This window comes from Scyliorhinus torazame, chromosome 14 (genome assembly GCF_047496885.1).
Source record: "Scyliorhinus torazame isolate Kashiwa2021f chromosome 14, sScyTor2.1, whole genome shotgun sequence".
NCBI classification, from domain to species: Eukaryota; Metazoa; Chordata; class Chondrichthyes; order Carcharhiniformes; family Scyliorhinidae; genus Scyliorhinus; species Scyliorhinus torazame.
Window position 1 is genome coordinate 209666720 of NC_092720.1, and position 16535 is coordinate 209683254.

The 16535-nt window shown below is 46.4% G+C and overlaps 1 protein-coding gene across 1 annotated transcript; it reads left to right on the plus strand.

Annotated features, from left to right (window-relative positions):
* Positions 1 to 673: 673 nt before the first annotated feature.
* On the plus strand, positions 674 to 14602 carry LOC140390438 (zinc-binding protein A33-like). Its single transcript, XM_072475582.1, has 6 exons — positions 674 to 1248; positions 1338 to 1433; positions 1527 to 1760; positions 2601 to 2623; positions 3645 to 3760; positions 11496 to 14602. Exons 1-6 carry the CDS (start codon positions 853 to 855, stop codon positions 12095 to 12097), a joined length of 1467 nt encoding a protein of 488 aa, XP_072331683.1. The 5' UTR covers positions 674 to 852; the 3' UTR covers positions 12098 to 14602.
* The last annotated feature ends 1933 nt before the right edge of the window (positions 14603 to 16535 follow it).

The window sequence follows — 16535 nt, forward strand, 5'->3', positions numbered from 1 at the left end:
CAATCGCACTCAGTCAATAAAGCCATTGCCAAACCAAAACCTTCCCAGCGTCTCCCATAAATACTCCCACAAAGCCTTCTCCGTGTCCATCGCAACCACCATCTCCGTCTCCTCTCCTTCTGAGGGCATCATAATTACATTTAAAAGTTGGGGAAGAGGGTTGGATAAATATGGGAAAGTTGGGGCTGGGTAGTGGGATAGTTTTATAACAAATGTTTAAATTTGTTAGTCCTTTCTGTAGGTTGTAAAATTGACAATATTTTGACCAAACATATATTTTTTAAAAAGAAAGTCAGCCGAATGTTGGAGGAGACATTCCACTTCAAATCTTCCTTATCAGTTGATGTTTCCCTGTGTCAGAGTCCCGGGGGACCCATAAATATATATAAATCCGCAAGTTTATCTTTCTAAAAAATAAATTTCACAGGTTGAACCCTCCAAATATCTTCCCTGAACCTGTTGTGTGTAATAGCTTCTTGGCAGTTATGTTACCTTTTGCTTTAATGTGAGCGGCTGACACCATTAGTTCCAGGATCTGGATCTGACACCGAGTTTCGCAAAGGGTTTGTCGTGGGCAGCGAGTTCAGACCGGATAATGAAATCTCCATCCCTCCCCCGCCTCCTTCCCCCTGTCTCTCTTCTGTCAACATTGCCTGGAGCCGAGCCCAGCCCGCCCCCGAAAGAGTTCAATTAGTCCGCTCGGTTAATCCTTCAGACGGCACTCTCTCATCTCTTCCGGGAGAAGTCGCGAGAACTTAATTTGTGGATAATTGGGAAATCACCGAACTGGGTGTGTCTGACAGTAAGATTGAAACTAAAACCGGATTGATTCCGGAAGTGCTGAGTGCGAACATGGCAGAGAGTTGGATTGGGGAGACAATTTGTCCCATTTGTCTGGATTTCTTCACTGATCCGGTAATGCTGGATTGTGGACACAACTTTTGTCGCTCCTGTATCTCCCAGTGTTGGGAAAAGAATCAGAGAAACTCCTGCCCGGAATGTAGAGAGGAGTTTCCGGAAATAAACTTCAGGGTAAATCGGGCCTTAGCGAATCTGGCCCAGAAAGCTCGACATTTAAAGCTGAATGCGAAAGAGAAGTTCAGTAAAGTTCACTGTGAGGAACATCAGGAAGAACTGAAGCTGTTTTGTGAAACTGACAAGAAATTGATCTGTCTGATTTGTAGAGATTCGCGGGAACACAAATCTCACAGCTTTCTGCCGATTAAAGAAGCTGTTGGAAATTACAAGGTAAAAGGTGATATATTTTATCAGCTAATTATTTCACTGCAATGTGGAGTTCCAACAAATTTCTTCCATATTTTCTCACCCAATCCCAGGATCAGCTGAAATCTTCCTTAGATTCTCTCACAGTGAAGAAATCGGCGGTTCTAGAAACGGAACAGAAACAGAAAGGGAAGATTTCTGAAGTTAGGGTAAGGTCTCCCTGTGCTGATTTTCTGGGATCTCGGTTAGTTTTGTTTCGTTTATCGCGGGACATTAATTATGTTTCACATTTCATTTGATAGGAACAGTCGCGCAGTCTGCAGACCCACATCACATCCGAGTTCAGTAAAATGCATAGGATTCTCAATCAGAAAAAGCAGCGTTTACTCAGAGATCTCAGGGAAGAAGGGAAGAGGATTCTAGAACCAATGGAGAAAAACCTTCGAGAGATTCAGAAAAATTTAAATTCTATTGAGGATAAACTCTCCAATTTGCAGAAACAGATGGAGCAAAAAGACGAGCTGATATTTCTGAAGGTGAGGGAATAGATTGCGGGTCAGTTCAGTGAAACTTCACAGTCACAAAGTAACTGATGATAATTGTGAAATTAATATAGAATTTCCTGAAGCCAGAAGTAAACCGAGTTTGTGACCATTTCTGGGGGTTTAAGCCGTTGTCGCTGAACGAACCGCTCCCACACAGTCTGCAGAAACTCAGGAATACCGGAACGTCCTGGAAATGAGTTGTCCGATCTGGACACTTGTTTGGAGTGATTTCCTTGCTCTATTAGTGTAATTTTCTCCTGGAATTGACATTGTAATTCACTTCCATTCCCATGCTGTGGGTGTGTCTAATACGGTGGGTGTGAGAGTCACTGAGTCTGTGAGCGGGAATGATGTTGACTCCTGTATCTGACACCGAGCTCCTATTCATAATATCATCAATTCTGCAGCACAGAGGGAAACAATTCTCACCATCTTGTCTGTGCCGGATCAGTGAAAGTGATCTCCAATTAGTTCCACTGCCCCGGCTCTTTACCCTGATTGGGGGCAATTGTACCCTTCACAAATATATCTCCAAATCCCTTCTGAAAATCACCAATGAGTCTGTTTTCTCCAGAATTTCACTAGTAAAATAAATTTTCCTCCCTTTTTAAAATTATCTTGAATATTTGCGAACTCAATCTTCCAGATCTCAGTCCTTGTATTTCTTTTAAACTGTGGTATTTAGTTTATTTTGCCTTTCTTCATTCTTCCTTCCAACGTGCATCAGTTCACAGGTCCGTGTGAATCACATGCGCCCCAGTGTCGGTTCATTTCACCATCCTGCCTGATCTGTTACTATCACCCTCATTGTTTGTGATTTATTTATTTCAGATGGGAGTTTCTCGGAAGAGAAGGTAGGACATGCTCTTTACTCAAACTCTGCAGCGTTTGATTTTTTTTAAATAACTCAATTTTGGTTATTTTGGATTTTAGTGAATTTCTGTCCTGCTTACAGTTTCAAATTACATTTTCGGAGATTTAGTAGTCTGGTGACAATACGTCTTCATGATTCCCAGATGAGTGTTTTCATTGTAATAACAAGTTTTAATACAGTGATTAATACCAACTGTTCCTAATATTGTACTGATTAACAAACTGGCATGTAAATAACAAGAACATGTCCCAGGACCCGTAGTGATGATTTACAAGCTGCAGTCTGCCTGTGAGGTAGTGACCTTCCCACTGATCCTGAGAGAGACGCACGGTCCAAGTTTCCAAGGTGTGGGTCATTCAAACACCCACACACCTGATGGACCTGAGAATACCTCATCTTAAAGAGAATCGGGTTCTATTTTTATACTATAATACAATCTTGCTCTGTCCGAAGAATAACCACAACAACAATTTGTAATTTTTATCACGCCTTTACCATGTTAAACATTCCAAGTTGCTGAAGAGGAGCATTAAGACCCAGCAACATAAAGATATATTAGCACAGATGACGCAGCGAGATGTTTATAGAGGGGGCAAAACTATTAGGGAACAATTTCCAGAGTTTGCGGCACCGACATCTGAAGGCCTTGCCACCAATAGCCGAGCAACTGAAATCAAAGCTAGTCAAGAGGCCAGAATTAGAGCAGCTCCGTCTCAGGTGATTGTGTCACCTTCTGAGTGTGTGTGATGCCTTGGTAACTAACCTGTTATCAGACTGTGAATCGTTTTCTGGACATGGGCGTTTCCTGTCTCTGCTCCTTCATTTCCAAGTTATCTTTTGCTCAGTTATAAAACTAAGATTATCATTTTACTTCCACTCTCACGTGAAAAGTGCTGATATTTGGGAATGTTGGGACAGGTAGATCATTCAAATAATTTCTTACATAAATTACATTTTCGAACAAGGAATGATTTATGACATCAATTGTTTAATATTTACAGGATGAGTGATGCCGATCCATCATTCTCAGTATCTGATGTCGCCATACCCATTGGAAAGTTCAAAGGCCCTTTACAGTACACAATGTGGAGAGAAATGCTGCACTTAATTAACCCAGGTAAAACTCTGATATTATTTTTCTTGATTATAAATCTACTTGGGAATGGACAACCAGGTCTCCAGGGTAACGGATTAGATTTTCACATTTACAGTTATTAATCCCTGGAGCCTCCTCATATTTTACTTTCTGTGGGTTCCTCTGGAAAAGTGTTTCAACCCATCAGCACTGTGTATGAAAGTCATAAAGGGATCCTTATAACCAGAGGAATAGAGCACAAATCTCTGGATGGATGGGAACCCCAATTTCTTGAGGAGACTGGACAGTCCGCTTTTAGAATTGTACGAAGCGTTTTATCAATGTTGTTATGACACCCTGGGCTAGTGCGCGGTCAATTCCAGCCTCACTTGACCCGGAGTCGCAACACAATCCGAGAGAGAGAGATTGACTGAAACATACTTGTCCATTTAGCATCCAGGGATTAAAAATGATGACACCAAAAATATAGAAAGGGGGAATAAGGGAATCATAAGGAAGGACCCTTAAAATGTATTGTCAGGAAGATTAGAATGTGTTAAAAGGCGGCTAACACAAGGTGGAATTAAACTCCTTAATTGTGAGGAGGTGAGTCTGCACTGGCAAAGGGAGGACACCGGGGGATCCTATTGAACTATTCAAGATTCGAAAGAAGATAAATATTCATAGTTTTCACAGTTTGCAATGAAGTAGGATAACATCAAATTTAGAAAAGGGATGGTGACACAGCAGTTTAGATGACTGATGTTGATTTTTTTGAGCGACCTCATTGATGGAGCAGTTAATGAACCAATGAATTCACTGCTCACTATGAATTTGATCAGAGGCCCAGTCCATTCTGCACATTGAGGTACAGAGCAATATCTCTGGGCAAATCTTCACAGCTTTATTGTGTGAAAGGGTGTTCAATGGTGCTGAATGGAGGGTTGGGAGGAGGAAAGTGAGGTGACCTTCCAGTGAGGGATGGGGTAGCTTGATTATAGGATCCTAAGAAATAGGAGATTGATTAGGCCATGCCTTCCATCAATCCTGATTTCCCATTCAATATGATCATGACCCCTCTCACTGTGGCCTTAACCATACCTTTTGTCTCTTCTCGATAACCCTGAACTCCCTTGTTGGTCAAAAATCTATCTAACTCAGCCCGACTGTATACAGTAGCCTAGTTTCCACTGCTCTCTCTGGAAGTGAATTCCAAAGTAGAACATCCTTCTGGGAGAAGAAATTCCTCTATCTGTTTTTGAAGGCAGACAGACTCATTTATAAACTATGGCCACAGGTTGGAAATTCCCCCACAAGAATAAACATCCTGCCCAGGACTTCCCCAGTCCAACTCCAGCAGAAATATTTTAATAAGATCATCTCTCATTTTCCAAAACATCAAGAGTATAAATCTAACCTGCCAAATCGTTCCTCATAAGAAACTTCCTTCATCCCAGGAATCGCCCTTATGAATATTCGCTGGAAAACTAAGAAGGCAAGGAAACCTTCCTTCAGTAAACTGCCCTAAACTGTATTTTTACTTTCACCAAAGTCCTGTACATCCTTATAATAAAGACCAATAGGGCAGTACGGTGGCACAGTGGTTAGCACTGCTGCCTCATGGCACTGAGGTCCCAGGTTCGATCCTGGCTCTGGGTCACCGTCCGTGTGGAGTTTGCACATTCTCCCCGTGCCTGCGTGGGTTTCGCCCCCACAACCCAAAAGATGTGCAGGGTAGGTGGATTGGCTAAATTGCTCCTTAATTGGGAAGAAAGGAATTGGGTACTCCGAAGTTATTTTTTAAATAATAATAAAGACCAGTATTCCATTTGGTTTCCTAATGACTTTTCTACCTGCACGGGGAGATAGAGTGGAGTTGAGGCCTCCAGAAGATCAACCACAATCATGTTGAATGGTGGAGCAGTTTCACAGGAACAAATAACCTACCCATGACCTAATTTTTGTGTTCTTGTGCTCACCTATTGTGATTAATGTATATGTTCCCCCTGTACTCCAGCATTTTGAAATTTCTCTCCAATTAAGTAATATTCTACTTTTCAATTCTTCCTGACAAAGTGGATATCACATTTTCCCACATTAAACCCCAGCTGCCAATTTTTTCTCATGTACTTAACCTTTCTATATCCCGTTACCGACTCTTTGAACCACCCTCACAACTTGCTTTCTTCCCTATTGCTTCATCACTTATTTGGCCCAAGACTGACGGACATGCCAATTTGTCACAATTACCCAGAAAACATAAGGAACACAAACAGGATTACAAAAAGGTGGGTGTCTAGGAAACCCATGGGCCGGGATTCTCCGAAATCCCGGCCAAGTGTTGATGCCAGCGTCAAAACCGGCATGAGCGACGCCGGTGTCAACGGGCCTCCAGGCCCAGGCATTCACCCCTTCCTCGGGGGCTAGTATAGCGCCGGAGTGCTGTGCGCTCGAAAGATGGTGCGACAAGGCCGGTGCGGGTCCGCGCATGCGCGTGGGTTGCCGTCTCCGCGCCGGCCTCCGGGCAACATTGCGGAGCCCTACAGGGGCCTGGCATGGAGGAACATAGGCATCCCCCAGAATATGCCCGCCCGACGATCGTTAGGCCCCGAGCGCGGGCCTCGCCACCGTGGAGGCCCCCGATCCCCCGGAGTCGGATTCTGCCCCCCCCCCCCAAACCAGGACGGCCCCTACAGCCAGAACTCCGAGGTCCCATCGGGTGGGACCATACGTAACACACGCCGGTGGGACTCGGCGGGCACTCGATTAGTCGAGCGCATAGAATCGCCGCAGGGGGTCGCTTTCAACGGCCCACGACCGTCGCGACCGCGCGGGCGTCATTGGTGCCGATTCTCCGGCGATTCTCCCACCCAGCACGGGATCGGAGAATACTGGCCATGATGCCTGGTGGGAAGCAGTCACGGGGAATATCGAGAGGTTGTTTCCCTTAAAGGTGTTTGTGTGGGCCATGAAGAATCCAGCACGCGTTTGTAGCGTCAAACAGGCAGTAACTTTATTTACAATATGAAATGAAATGAATATGATGTACAAACTACCAGCAGTTCACTACTGGGAAGAAAGAGAGAGAACAAACAAACATTCGGCCCTTCAAGTCTGCTCCGTCATTCATTCTGATCATGGCTGATCATCAAGTTCAATACCCTGATCCTGCCTGCCCCCCCGCCCCCATATCCCTTGATTCCTTTAGCCCTACGAGTTATATCTAATTCTTTCTTGAAATTACACAACATTTTGGCCTCAATGCCTGTGGCAGCAAATTCCACAGATTCAGCACTCTCTGGGTGAAGTAATTTCTCCTCTCCTCAGTTTGACTATCAGGGGTAAGGACTACGAACCCACCATCAGGAAAATAGAACTTTCAAAGTTTCTATGAGATCCCATCTCACTCTTCCAAACTCCAATGAATATAATCCTAACTGACTTTATCTGTCCTCATATGACGGTCCTGCCATCCCAGGAATCAGCCTGGTAAACCTTCGCTGCACTCCCTCCATCGCAAGAACATCCTTCCTCAGATAATGACACCAGAACTGCACACAAAACCACTAACTCTGGGCGAGCTGACAACAGGAGCCAGATCCTTGAGGGGAAGTGACCGTTCCACAGGCCAGTTGTGTTTGACTCTGTGGGACTGGATCAGTCCAGGATGGCTGGGAGTGTCTGAGAGTGTCCTTCTGACTGACAAGATTTCAGAATCCATGAGGAAAGGCATCATCACCTTCATCTATAAGTAGAAGAGGAGAGAGAAGAATTAAGTTGGTGATCTACCTTGATCTGACCTCTGCTGTATTCTGAAGGAAGATCTCTGATAGCCTTGTACTCCTCAGGGATACAATGACCTGTATGTGGGACAGGATGTAGACACCTGCCTCATCAGCTTGGACCAGGAGAAGGCCTTTGGCAGAATATCCCACACCCACATGGTCAATATGCTCTCCAAAATGAAGTTTGTGGAGTAAATCTGCAAATGGATCCAACTGCTCTGTACAAACGAAAATACCGCAATTTCAATCTGTGTTGAAACTGAAAAGTTTTCCAGTTAAATCTGGAGTCAGACAGGGCTGTGTTCTCTCTCCGATCTTGTTCCTGTGCTGTCACCTCCTGTTAAATTCCTTTTCAGAGTTTTAAGCCCCATTTCAAAATCCCCAATCTCGATCCCTCTGTATTTCTAATTGTTCTCTGACCTTACATTCTTCTACAAAGTCTTCCAGAAATGATCACTTCTGAAATAAATGTCTAATTTTTCTATACATGGATATTTGAACCACAGCAACCAGATTTTCATCCCGACCACAGCGCAGAATGGTCTTAATAAATGACACACATAACTAGTATAATACATTATCCCTCCTCATCCCTCTGAACCTCTCTGCAAACATTGACATGGTCAACATCACCATTCTCCTCCAAACTATCTCCTCTGTTGCCCGACTCTGTGGCACTGTCTTTATTTGGTTCCACACTTGCTGATTCTATCACAGCCAGAGTATCTCCAGCAAAGTTTCACTTCTCACCTCCATAGTGCTCCCTAGGAGACTCTCAAATATTTTTTCCTTGATCATCTCCTTTTCCTGATCTACTTGCTGCCACTTAGTAACCTCACCCACAGAAAGAGGGACAGTTTTCAAATGACACCCAGTTCTACCTCGCCATTATCTTTCTTGACCCCCCCCCCCCCCCACTGCCAGTGTCTTGTCAGCTTATCTGCAGCTCCAACAACACTAAAGAAGTTCAACATTATCATTAAGTCACCAAGGCTTCTTAGGCAGCACCTTCCAAACTCATGACTGCTACCATCTGGGAGGACAAGAGCAGCAGATACCTGGGCTCACCACCACTTGGAAGTTCCCCTCTAAGCCCCACACGGTGCAGACTTGTAAATATACCACTGCTCCTTCACTGTCACTGGGTCAAAATCCTGGAACTCCCTCCCTAACAGCACAGTGTGTGTACCTACACCTCATGGACTGCAGCAGTTCAACATCACAGCTCACCACCACCTTCTTACACCCCTGCTGATTCCCCACCCCCATCCTATTTAGTCCAATCCTCTTTTCCTTTCCCTTCTTGCTCCCCGATTCTGTCTGCCCTCCTACTTCTGCAGATGTTGCTCACAACAACCTCCCTTCCTCTGCAGTTTTCTCTCTTCCCCCTCCCATTCCTGAGCCCTCTTCTCCTCCCCCACCTTCTGCCCAGAATCCGCAGCTCTCCTCCCCATCTCACACATGGGCTGTGCCCGCTAGCTCACTCTATTGTTCCTCTGTCTACTCACTCTCGCCTTACCACTTTCAATCTCTCGCTCGCCAATACCCTTTGTCCCCCGCTCCCCTATTCTATGCCTCACCCACACAGCTCTCCATTCTCTGCACATTCTCTCTCTCTCTTCTCTGCTCCTGTTTTTGGGTTGGTAAGTTTTAACTAGTGGTGTGCCACAGGGATCAGTGCTGGGACCTCAACTATTTAGAAATCATATCAATAACTTGGATGAAAAGAGCGAGTATATGGGAGTTAAATTTGCTGATGACACAAAGATGGTCAGGAAATTATGTTGTGAAGAGGACATGAAGAGTCGACAAAGGGATTTCGATAGGTTAAGTGATAGTAGGTGGAGTAGAATGTGGGAAAAGGCAGGCAGAATATGAAGACAATATATTATTTAAATGGAAAGGATGAGTAAATCTATATTCCTGGAGTTTTGCCTGTGTGTGTTTTATGTGTGGAGTGATTATAGGTTCACACCTGTGGAAGTGAACTTTGCGTTGACTGGAGATTGTAATATTTAAGGTTCAGAATGGCCCGAGGGTTGACACATTCAGATCCTGTCTCAGGGCAGGAGGCTGAACCCTGATGGGAGGTCACGGGTCAGTTCAATAATAATTTTTTTTAAATGCATTTTTAAAATAAATTTAGAGCGCCCATTTATTTTTTCCCAATGAAGGGGCAATTTAGCATGGCCAATTCACCTACCCGGCACATCTTTGGGTTGTGGATGCAAAACCCACGCAAACACGGGGAGAATTTAAATTAAGTGGAGATAGATATAGGACAGATGTCAGAGGTAGTTCCCAAACCAGCCTCCCCGAACAGGCACCGGAATGTGGCGACTAGAGGCTTTTCACAGTAACTTCATTGAAGCCTACTTGTGACAATAAGCGATTTTCAATTTCAATTTCATTTCATTTTCATTTCATTTCATTTACTCAGACAGTAGTAAGGGCGTGGAATGCCCTGCCTGCAACAGTAGTGGACTCGCCAACAATAAGTGCATTTAAATGGTCATTGGATAAACATATGGATGATAAGGGAGTAGTGTAGATGGGCTTTAGAGTGGTTTCACAGGTCGGCGCAACATCGAGGGCCGAAGGGCCTGTTCTGCGCTGTAATGTTCTATGTTCTAATGTGCAAACTCCACACGGACAGTGACCCAGGGCCAAGATCGAACCTGGGACCTTGGCACCGTGAGACAGCAATGCTAACCACTGCGCCACCGTGCTGCCCCCCCCCCCGTTCAATAATAACAATAATAATCTTTTATTAGTGTTACAAGTAGGCTTACATTAACACTGCAATGAAGTTACTGTGAAAAGTCCCTCGTCGCCACATTCCGGCGCCTGTTCGGTACACTGTCCAATTCACCGAACAAGCACGTCTTTTGGGACTTGTGCGAGGAATCCAGAGCACCCTGAGGAAACCCACGCAGACACGTGGAGAACGTGTAGACTCCACACAGACAGTGACCCAAGCCGGGGTCAGTGAACAACAACTTGATCAGTTGTTTTAAGTTTTTAAGGAGCTGGGAGTAGCAGTTGTTGGCAGCAGCTCAGCTGAGGAGTTGGGACTGTGTTTAGATGCTGGATAGAACTGCTGTCGACAGCACTAGACCATTCAGCCCTTTGCGCTCGCTCCCCTATTCGGTGAGATTGTGGCTAATCATCTTCAACACCGTTTTCCTGCACGATCCCTGTTTCCATGTTTTTAACATGTAGAAATCTATCGATCTCAGTCTTAAACATACTCAATGACTGAGCCTCCACAGCCTCTGAGGCACAGAATTCCAAAGATTCACCACTCTGCGTGAAGAAATTCCTCCTCATCCCAATCCTAAATAACCTGCCCCCTATTCCCAAAAGCAGGAACAGAGGAGAGAGAATGAGTGCAGAGAATGGAGAGCGCATGGTCTCCTCGCGCTCTCTGCCTCCCCCCCCCCCCCCCCACTACATTTCATTTCCTGCTCATCCCACCTTTCACATTATCTCCCCACTCTATCTCACCCTCCCATCACCCAACTGTTGCTAACCTTCCCCCTTTCTCTTTTTCACGCTCTCAAACTTTTGCGTTCATTCCTCAGATCTCTCTCTCCCCCCCCCCCCCCCCCCCCCACTCTCCTTGCTACCCTGCTCCCTCTCCTCCTCCACCATGGTCTCTCAGATCTTCCTGTATGCCCTGTCACCGTCCTGGTCTCCCTACCGCATCCTCTTTTTCTCAACCCTCTCCCATCCTCTCTGTGATCTTGCTTCCAAACTCTCAAGCCCTCCAAATCTTCATCGCCTCTGTCTCTCTTTCACTGATCCTTTGTTCCTGCTCTCTCCATTCATCCATTCCCTTGCTCTACTGATTTGATCCCTCTCCTCACAACCTGACCTCTGCCCCACCTATCTTCCTCACCTACCCCATTTGCCCCTCTCTACGCCTCCCTCTCTCTTCCCTCTCCCTCCTTCTCTAAATCACTGACTGTGTTATTTTAACTTTCCCCCAGTTCCAGCCTCTCTGACTCTGGATCCGAACACAGCGAATCCCTGGCTTATCCTGTCTGAGGACCGGACCAGTGTGAGACTCCGAGACACACCGCAGCCACTTCCTGACACCCCGGAGAGATTTGATTCCTGGCTTGGTGTTCTGGGATCAGAGGGATACACATCAGGGAGACATTACTGGGAGGTAGAGGTGGGGCAGAGGACTCGATGGGGTCTGGGCGTGGCCCGAGAGTCTGTGGACAGGAAAAGTGGAATCCCCCTGATCCCCGAGTCTGGATTCTGGATTGTGAGGCTGAGTCCTGGAAGAGGTTATTTTGCCTCCACCACCCCCTCTGATATCCCCCTCAACCTGGGTGTGAATCCCCAGAAGATCGGGGTTTTCCTGGACTATGAGGGGGGACAGGTGTCATTTTACAATGCGGACAACATGTCCCATCTCCACACTTTCACCCTCACTTCCACCGAGAGAATCTTTCCCTTCTTCAGTCCGGGATGGAATATCAATGGGAAAAACTCGGCCCCGCTGACAATCTGTGGGATTAAAGGGCACTCACAGATCCATCCCATAATTTCACACCATCTCCCTGCCTCCTGCCAGCTGTAAGCTGCTGGGTGTGGGTCTCAGTCACAGGGGGTGCGGATGGTTCAAATGGTTCCTGAGCTCAGGGTGATTCCAGCTGAGTAACAATAATGGTTTGGTGATTTTGTTTTCTTACTCGGTGAGGTGCAACAAACGCGCGGTAACTTTGACAGTGACTCCTGTAAAATAGATTAAAAGCCAAAAGATGAAGGAGAAAAATCAAAGCGCAGACATCTTTTTAAAAATAAATTTAGAGTACCCAATTAGTTTTTTCTAATTAAGGGGCAATTTAGCGTGGCCAATCCACCTACCCTGCACATCTTTTGGGTTGTGCCGGCGAAACTCACGCAAACACGGGGAGAATGTGCAAAATCCACACGGACTGTGACCCAGAGCCGGGATCGAACATGGGACTTCGGCGCCGTGAGGCAGCAACAAAACGCAAAGATGATGGACAATTAAAACACAAAAATATCCGAAGGTCTCAGAGACTCCAGGTGGGAAATTGAACGTTAAGAGGGGCAGGGAAGAGGAACTATGGTGAGATTGATCACCAATGGCAAGGAAAGGAGAAAATCCAAGAGCAGGAAAATTAAATAATACCCAGGGAAGTACAAGGGAAACTTCAAAATCAAACAGAAGAGGAATCAATAGGGAACAGGCAGGAGAATCAGAAACACGCACAAATAAGGAGTTGGAAATGAACAAAACATTCGACTGCCTGGAGAATTTAAAGGCGCAGAGAGAGAAACCAGGTTAACATTCCGGGTATAAACCCTGTATGGGAACTGGGAACTGAAAGATCAGCAAGGACCTCTGTAGGGCTGGGGGAAAGAAGGAGGGAGAGAAGAAACAATTAGAAGCTCAAATGAAGAGTAACTTATTGGGTAGAATGAGCCATGAACTGCAGGAAGCCGGTGATCTTCCTGCCTGTAATGTTGCTCCACAGGCAGAAGGTGGTGGGACATCACTGTATTTGAGATGAATCTGTTCAGTGATTCTCAAACTGGGATCTGGGGAGTCTTTCTAGGAGGTCCAATTTCTACAGGTTGTGGGAGAGAGAGAAAAACACAAGAGGGAGAGGAAATGACTCTCAACTGTTCCACTTTGTCTAAATTCCCAAGAGTTAGTGTTAGTTCTGCATTGTGCAACTGTCAATATTCCCACCCCAAACCTCCCGAATCCTCTCCCTTCTTCACGGTGATGGACATTTCACTGTCATGGCTTTCAGCGGTGAGTCTCACATTGACTTTAGTAGAAGGGGAAGGGTAGAAGGGGATTGGAACTGGGAGACTAGCTGCTGCTGTGATACCCACTGCCTGAAGACAAGTTGAGTAAGTGCAGCTATCAAGCTGCCCGGCCTGCTGAGTATTTCCATCATTTTCGGTTTATATTAATCTCTAGTTAGTTTTGTTTCTTGTAATTGTGATAAATCTGTCAGTTGACTCACCTCAAGCTCTCACTATGTTTCATAGACTCACAGAATTTACAGTGCAGAAGGAGGCCATTTGGCCCATCGACTCTGCACCGGGTGCCCTTTGGAAAGAGCACCCTACCTAAGCCTACACCTCTACCCTATCCCTGTAACCCAGTAACCCCACATAAGCGTTTTGGATACTAAGGGTAATTTATCATGGCCAATCCGCCTAACCTGCACATCTTTGGACTATGGGAGGAAACCGGAGCACCCGGAGGAAACCCACGCAGACATGGGGAGAAAATGCAAATCACTGTGCTACCGTGCCCCGCAATAAAATAACTTCCCTGTTTGATTAAATAAGACATTGACAAACTGGAATGTGTTTGTAAATAATGTCATATTCCAGTGGGTACTCTGTAATAAAATTGGAGGGAAGAAAATCGTTTTTCAGGGAGTTTTTACTTTATATTAAAACCGGAAGCTACCTTGAGACAGTTTAAAGATGTAAATGATGTGACACTGCTGTGAACACTGATTTGGCAGTCTGCCTGTCTTGAACATGATGTGTGAACTGATGGGGTTTGTATGACATTCAGGGCAGCACAGTGGTTAGCACCGTTGCTTCACCGCTGCAGGATCCCAGGTTCGATTCCCGGCTTGGTCACTGTCTGTGCGGAGTCTGCACGTTCTCCTCGTATCTGCGTGGGTTTCCTCCGGGTGCTCCGGTTTCCTCCCACAGCCCAAAGATGTGTGGGTTAGGTGGATTGGCCATGCTATATTGCCCTTAGTGTCCAAGAAGGTTAAGTTGGGTTACGGAGATGGGGTGGAGGTGTGGGCTAGAGTAGGGCGTTCTTTCCAAGGGCCGGTGCAGACTCGATGGGCTGAATGGCCTCCTCCTGCACTGTAAATTCTATGATATAATTCTACAATTAACAATGTTTAACCAGGTGAAAAGCAGTTCAATTGCTGCACTAGAATGTTAGTGGAGTCACAGTTATCATTTATCTCTGGTTTGTCTCATCACTGTCCACATTGGAGAAATAATCGTTAAATCACCAGTATGTAATTACCTGTTTTATTAAAACATTCTTAATGTTCTGTAAATGAAATCTGTTCATATTCTGATTATTCATAGAATCAAAGAATTTACAGTGCAGAAGGAGCACTGGCTCTTGGAAAGAGCACCCCACTTAATCCCACACCTTCCTATCCCCGTAAACCAGTAACCTCACTTTAGCTGTGGGCAATTTAGCATGGCCAATCCACCTAACCTGCATATCTTTGGACTGTGGGAGGAAACTGGAGCACCCGGAGGAAACCCAGGCAGACACTGGGAGTCTGTTCGTGAGAATGAGGGAGGCGAGTTTCCGGTAACTGAGGAAGCGGATTGATGACACCCTGTTGCTGGCAGTAGAGGTCAGTGTGAGGTCAGTGAAAGTCAGACCTCGCCACAGCCTGAAGGTCCCACCCAGCAAGAGCGGTTACTGGGTGATCAAATTGGGAGCTGACTGGGAGAATAAGGAATTGTCCACCCGGGGAAAAGGGGCTTCCTTTTCATTGAGGGTGTGTGGGGGTGGGGAAGAGGAAATGTCTTTCTCACAAGACCTGAATATTTTTTAAAAATATTTTTATTGAAGTATTTGCAAAATTTTTATAACCGTAACAAGAGAAATAATAACAAACAACAACATGGTAAAATAAACATTTCCCACCCAACCCCTTCTGTACATCCCTTAACCATACTGCACCCCCGCACCCCCCCCCCCCCCCCCACCTTTCAGAGTGCTGCTCCTGCTGACATTAATTTTCCCCGAGAAAGTCGACGAACGGCTGCCGCCTACGAGAGAACCCCAGCATTGACCCTCAAGGCAAACTTTATTTTCTCCAGCTTGAGAAACCCAGCCATGTCACTGAGCCAAGTTTCCACTCTCGGGGGCTTCGCGTCCCTCCACATTAAAAGGATCCATCTTTGGGCTACCAGGGAGGCAAAGGCCAGGCAGTCGGCCTCTTTCACTCCCTGAACTCCCGGATCTTCTGACACTCCAACGATCGCCACCTCTGGACACGGCACCACCCACGTACCTAGCACCTTGGACATTGCCTTGGCAAACCCCTGCCAGAACCCTCCAAGCTTCGGGCATGCCCAAAACATATGGACATGGTTTGCTGGGCTTCCTGCACACCTTGCACATCTGTCTTCTACCCTAAAAAACTTGCTCTTCCTTACCGCCGTCATGTGTGCCCAGTGCATCACTTTAAACTGCACATGATGAGGAGGAATTAACCCTGCTTAGGGCGTCCACCCACAGACCCACCTCTAACTCCCCACCTAACTCCTCCTCCCACTTGCCCTTCAGTTCCTCCACCGGGGTTTCCTCTGCCTCCAGCAACTCCTGATAGACCTCTGACACCTTCCCCTCCCCCACCCAGATACCAGAGACTACTCTGTCCTGTATCCCCCAGGGCGGCAAGAGTGGGAAAGCCAACACCTGTTTCCGAAGAAAGTCCCACAATTGCAAGTATCTGAAACCGTTCTCTGGCGGCAGCTTGAACTTGTCCTCCAGCGCCTTCAGACTGGGAAAACTCCCGTCTATGAATAGATCCCCCATCCGTCTAATTCCTGCTCTCTGCCATCTCCGCAACCCGCCATATATCCTGCCCGGTTCGAACCTGTGGTTATTGCAAATCGGGGTCCAGACTGACGCACCCTCCACCTTCGTATACCTCCTCCATTGCCCCCAAACCCTCAATGCCGCCACCACCACCGGGCTTGTGGAGTAACGGGCCGGCGAGAACGGCAGAGGTGCCGTTACCAGTGCTCCCAAACTGGTACCTTTGCATGACGCCACATCCATCCACTCCCATGCCGGCCCCTCCCTACCACCCACTTCCTAATCATCGCTATATTCGCCACCCAGTAGTAGCTGCAGAAGTTCGGCATTGCCAACCAACCCTCCCCCGACTGCGCTCCAACAAAATTTTCCTCGCTCGCAGTGTTTTATTCGCCCATACAAAGCCCAAAATAATCTTATTCACCCGCTT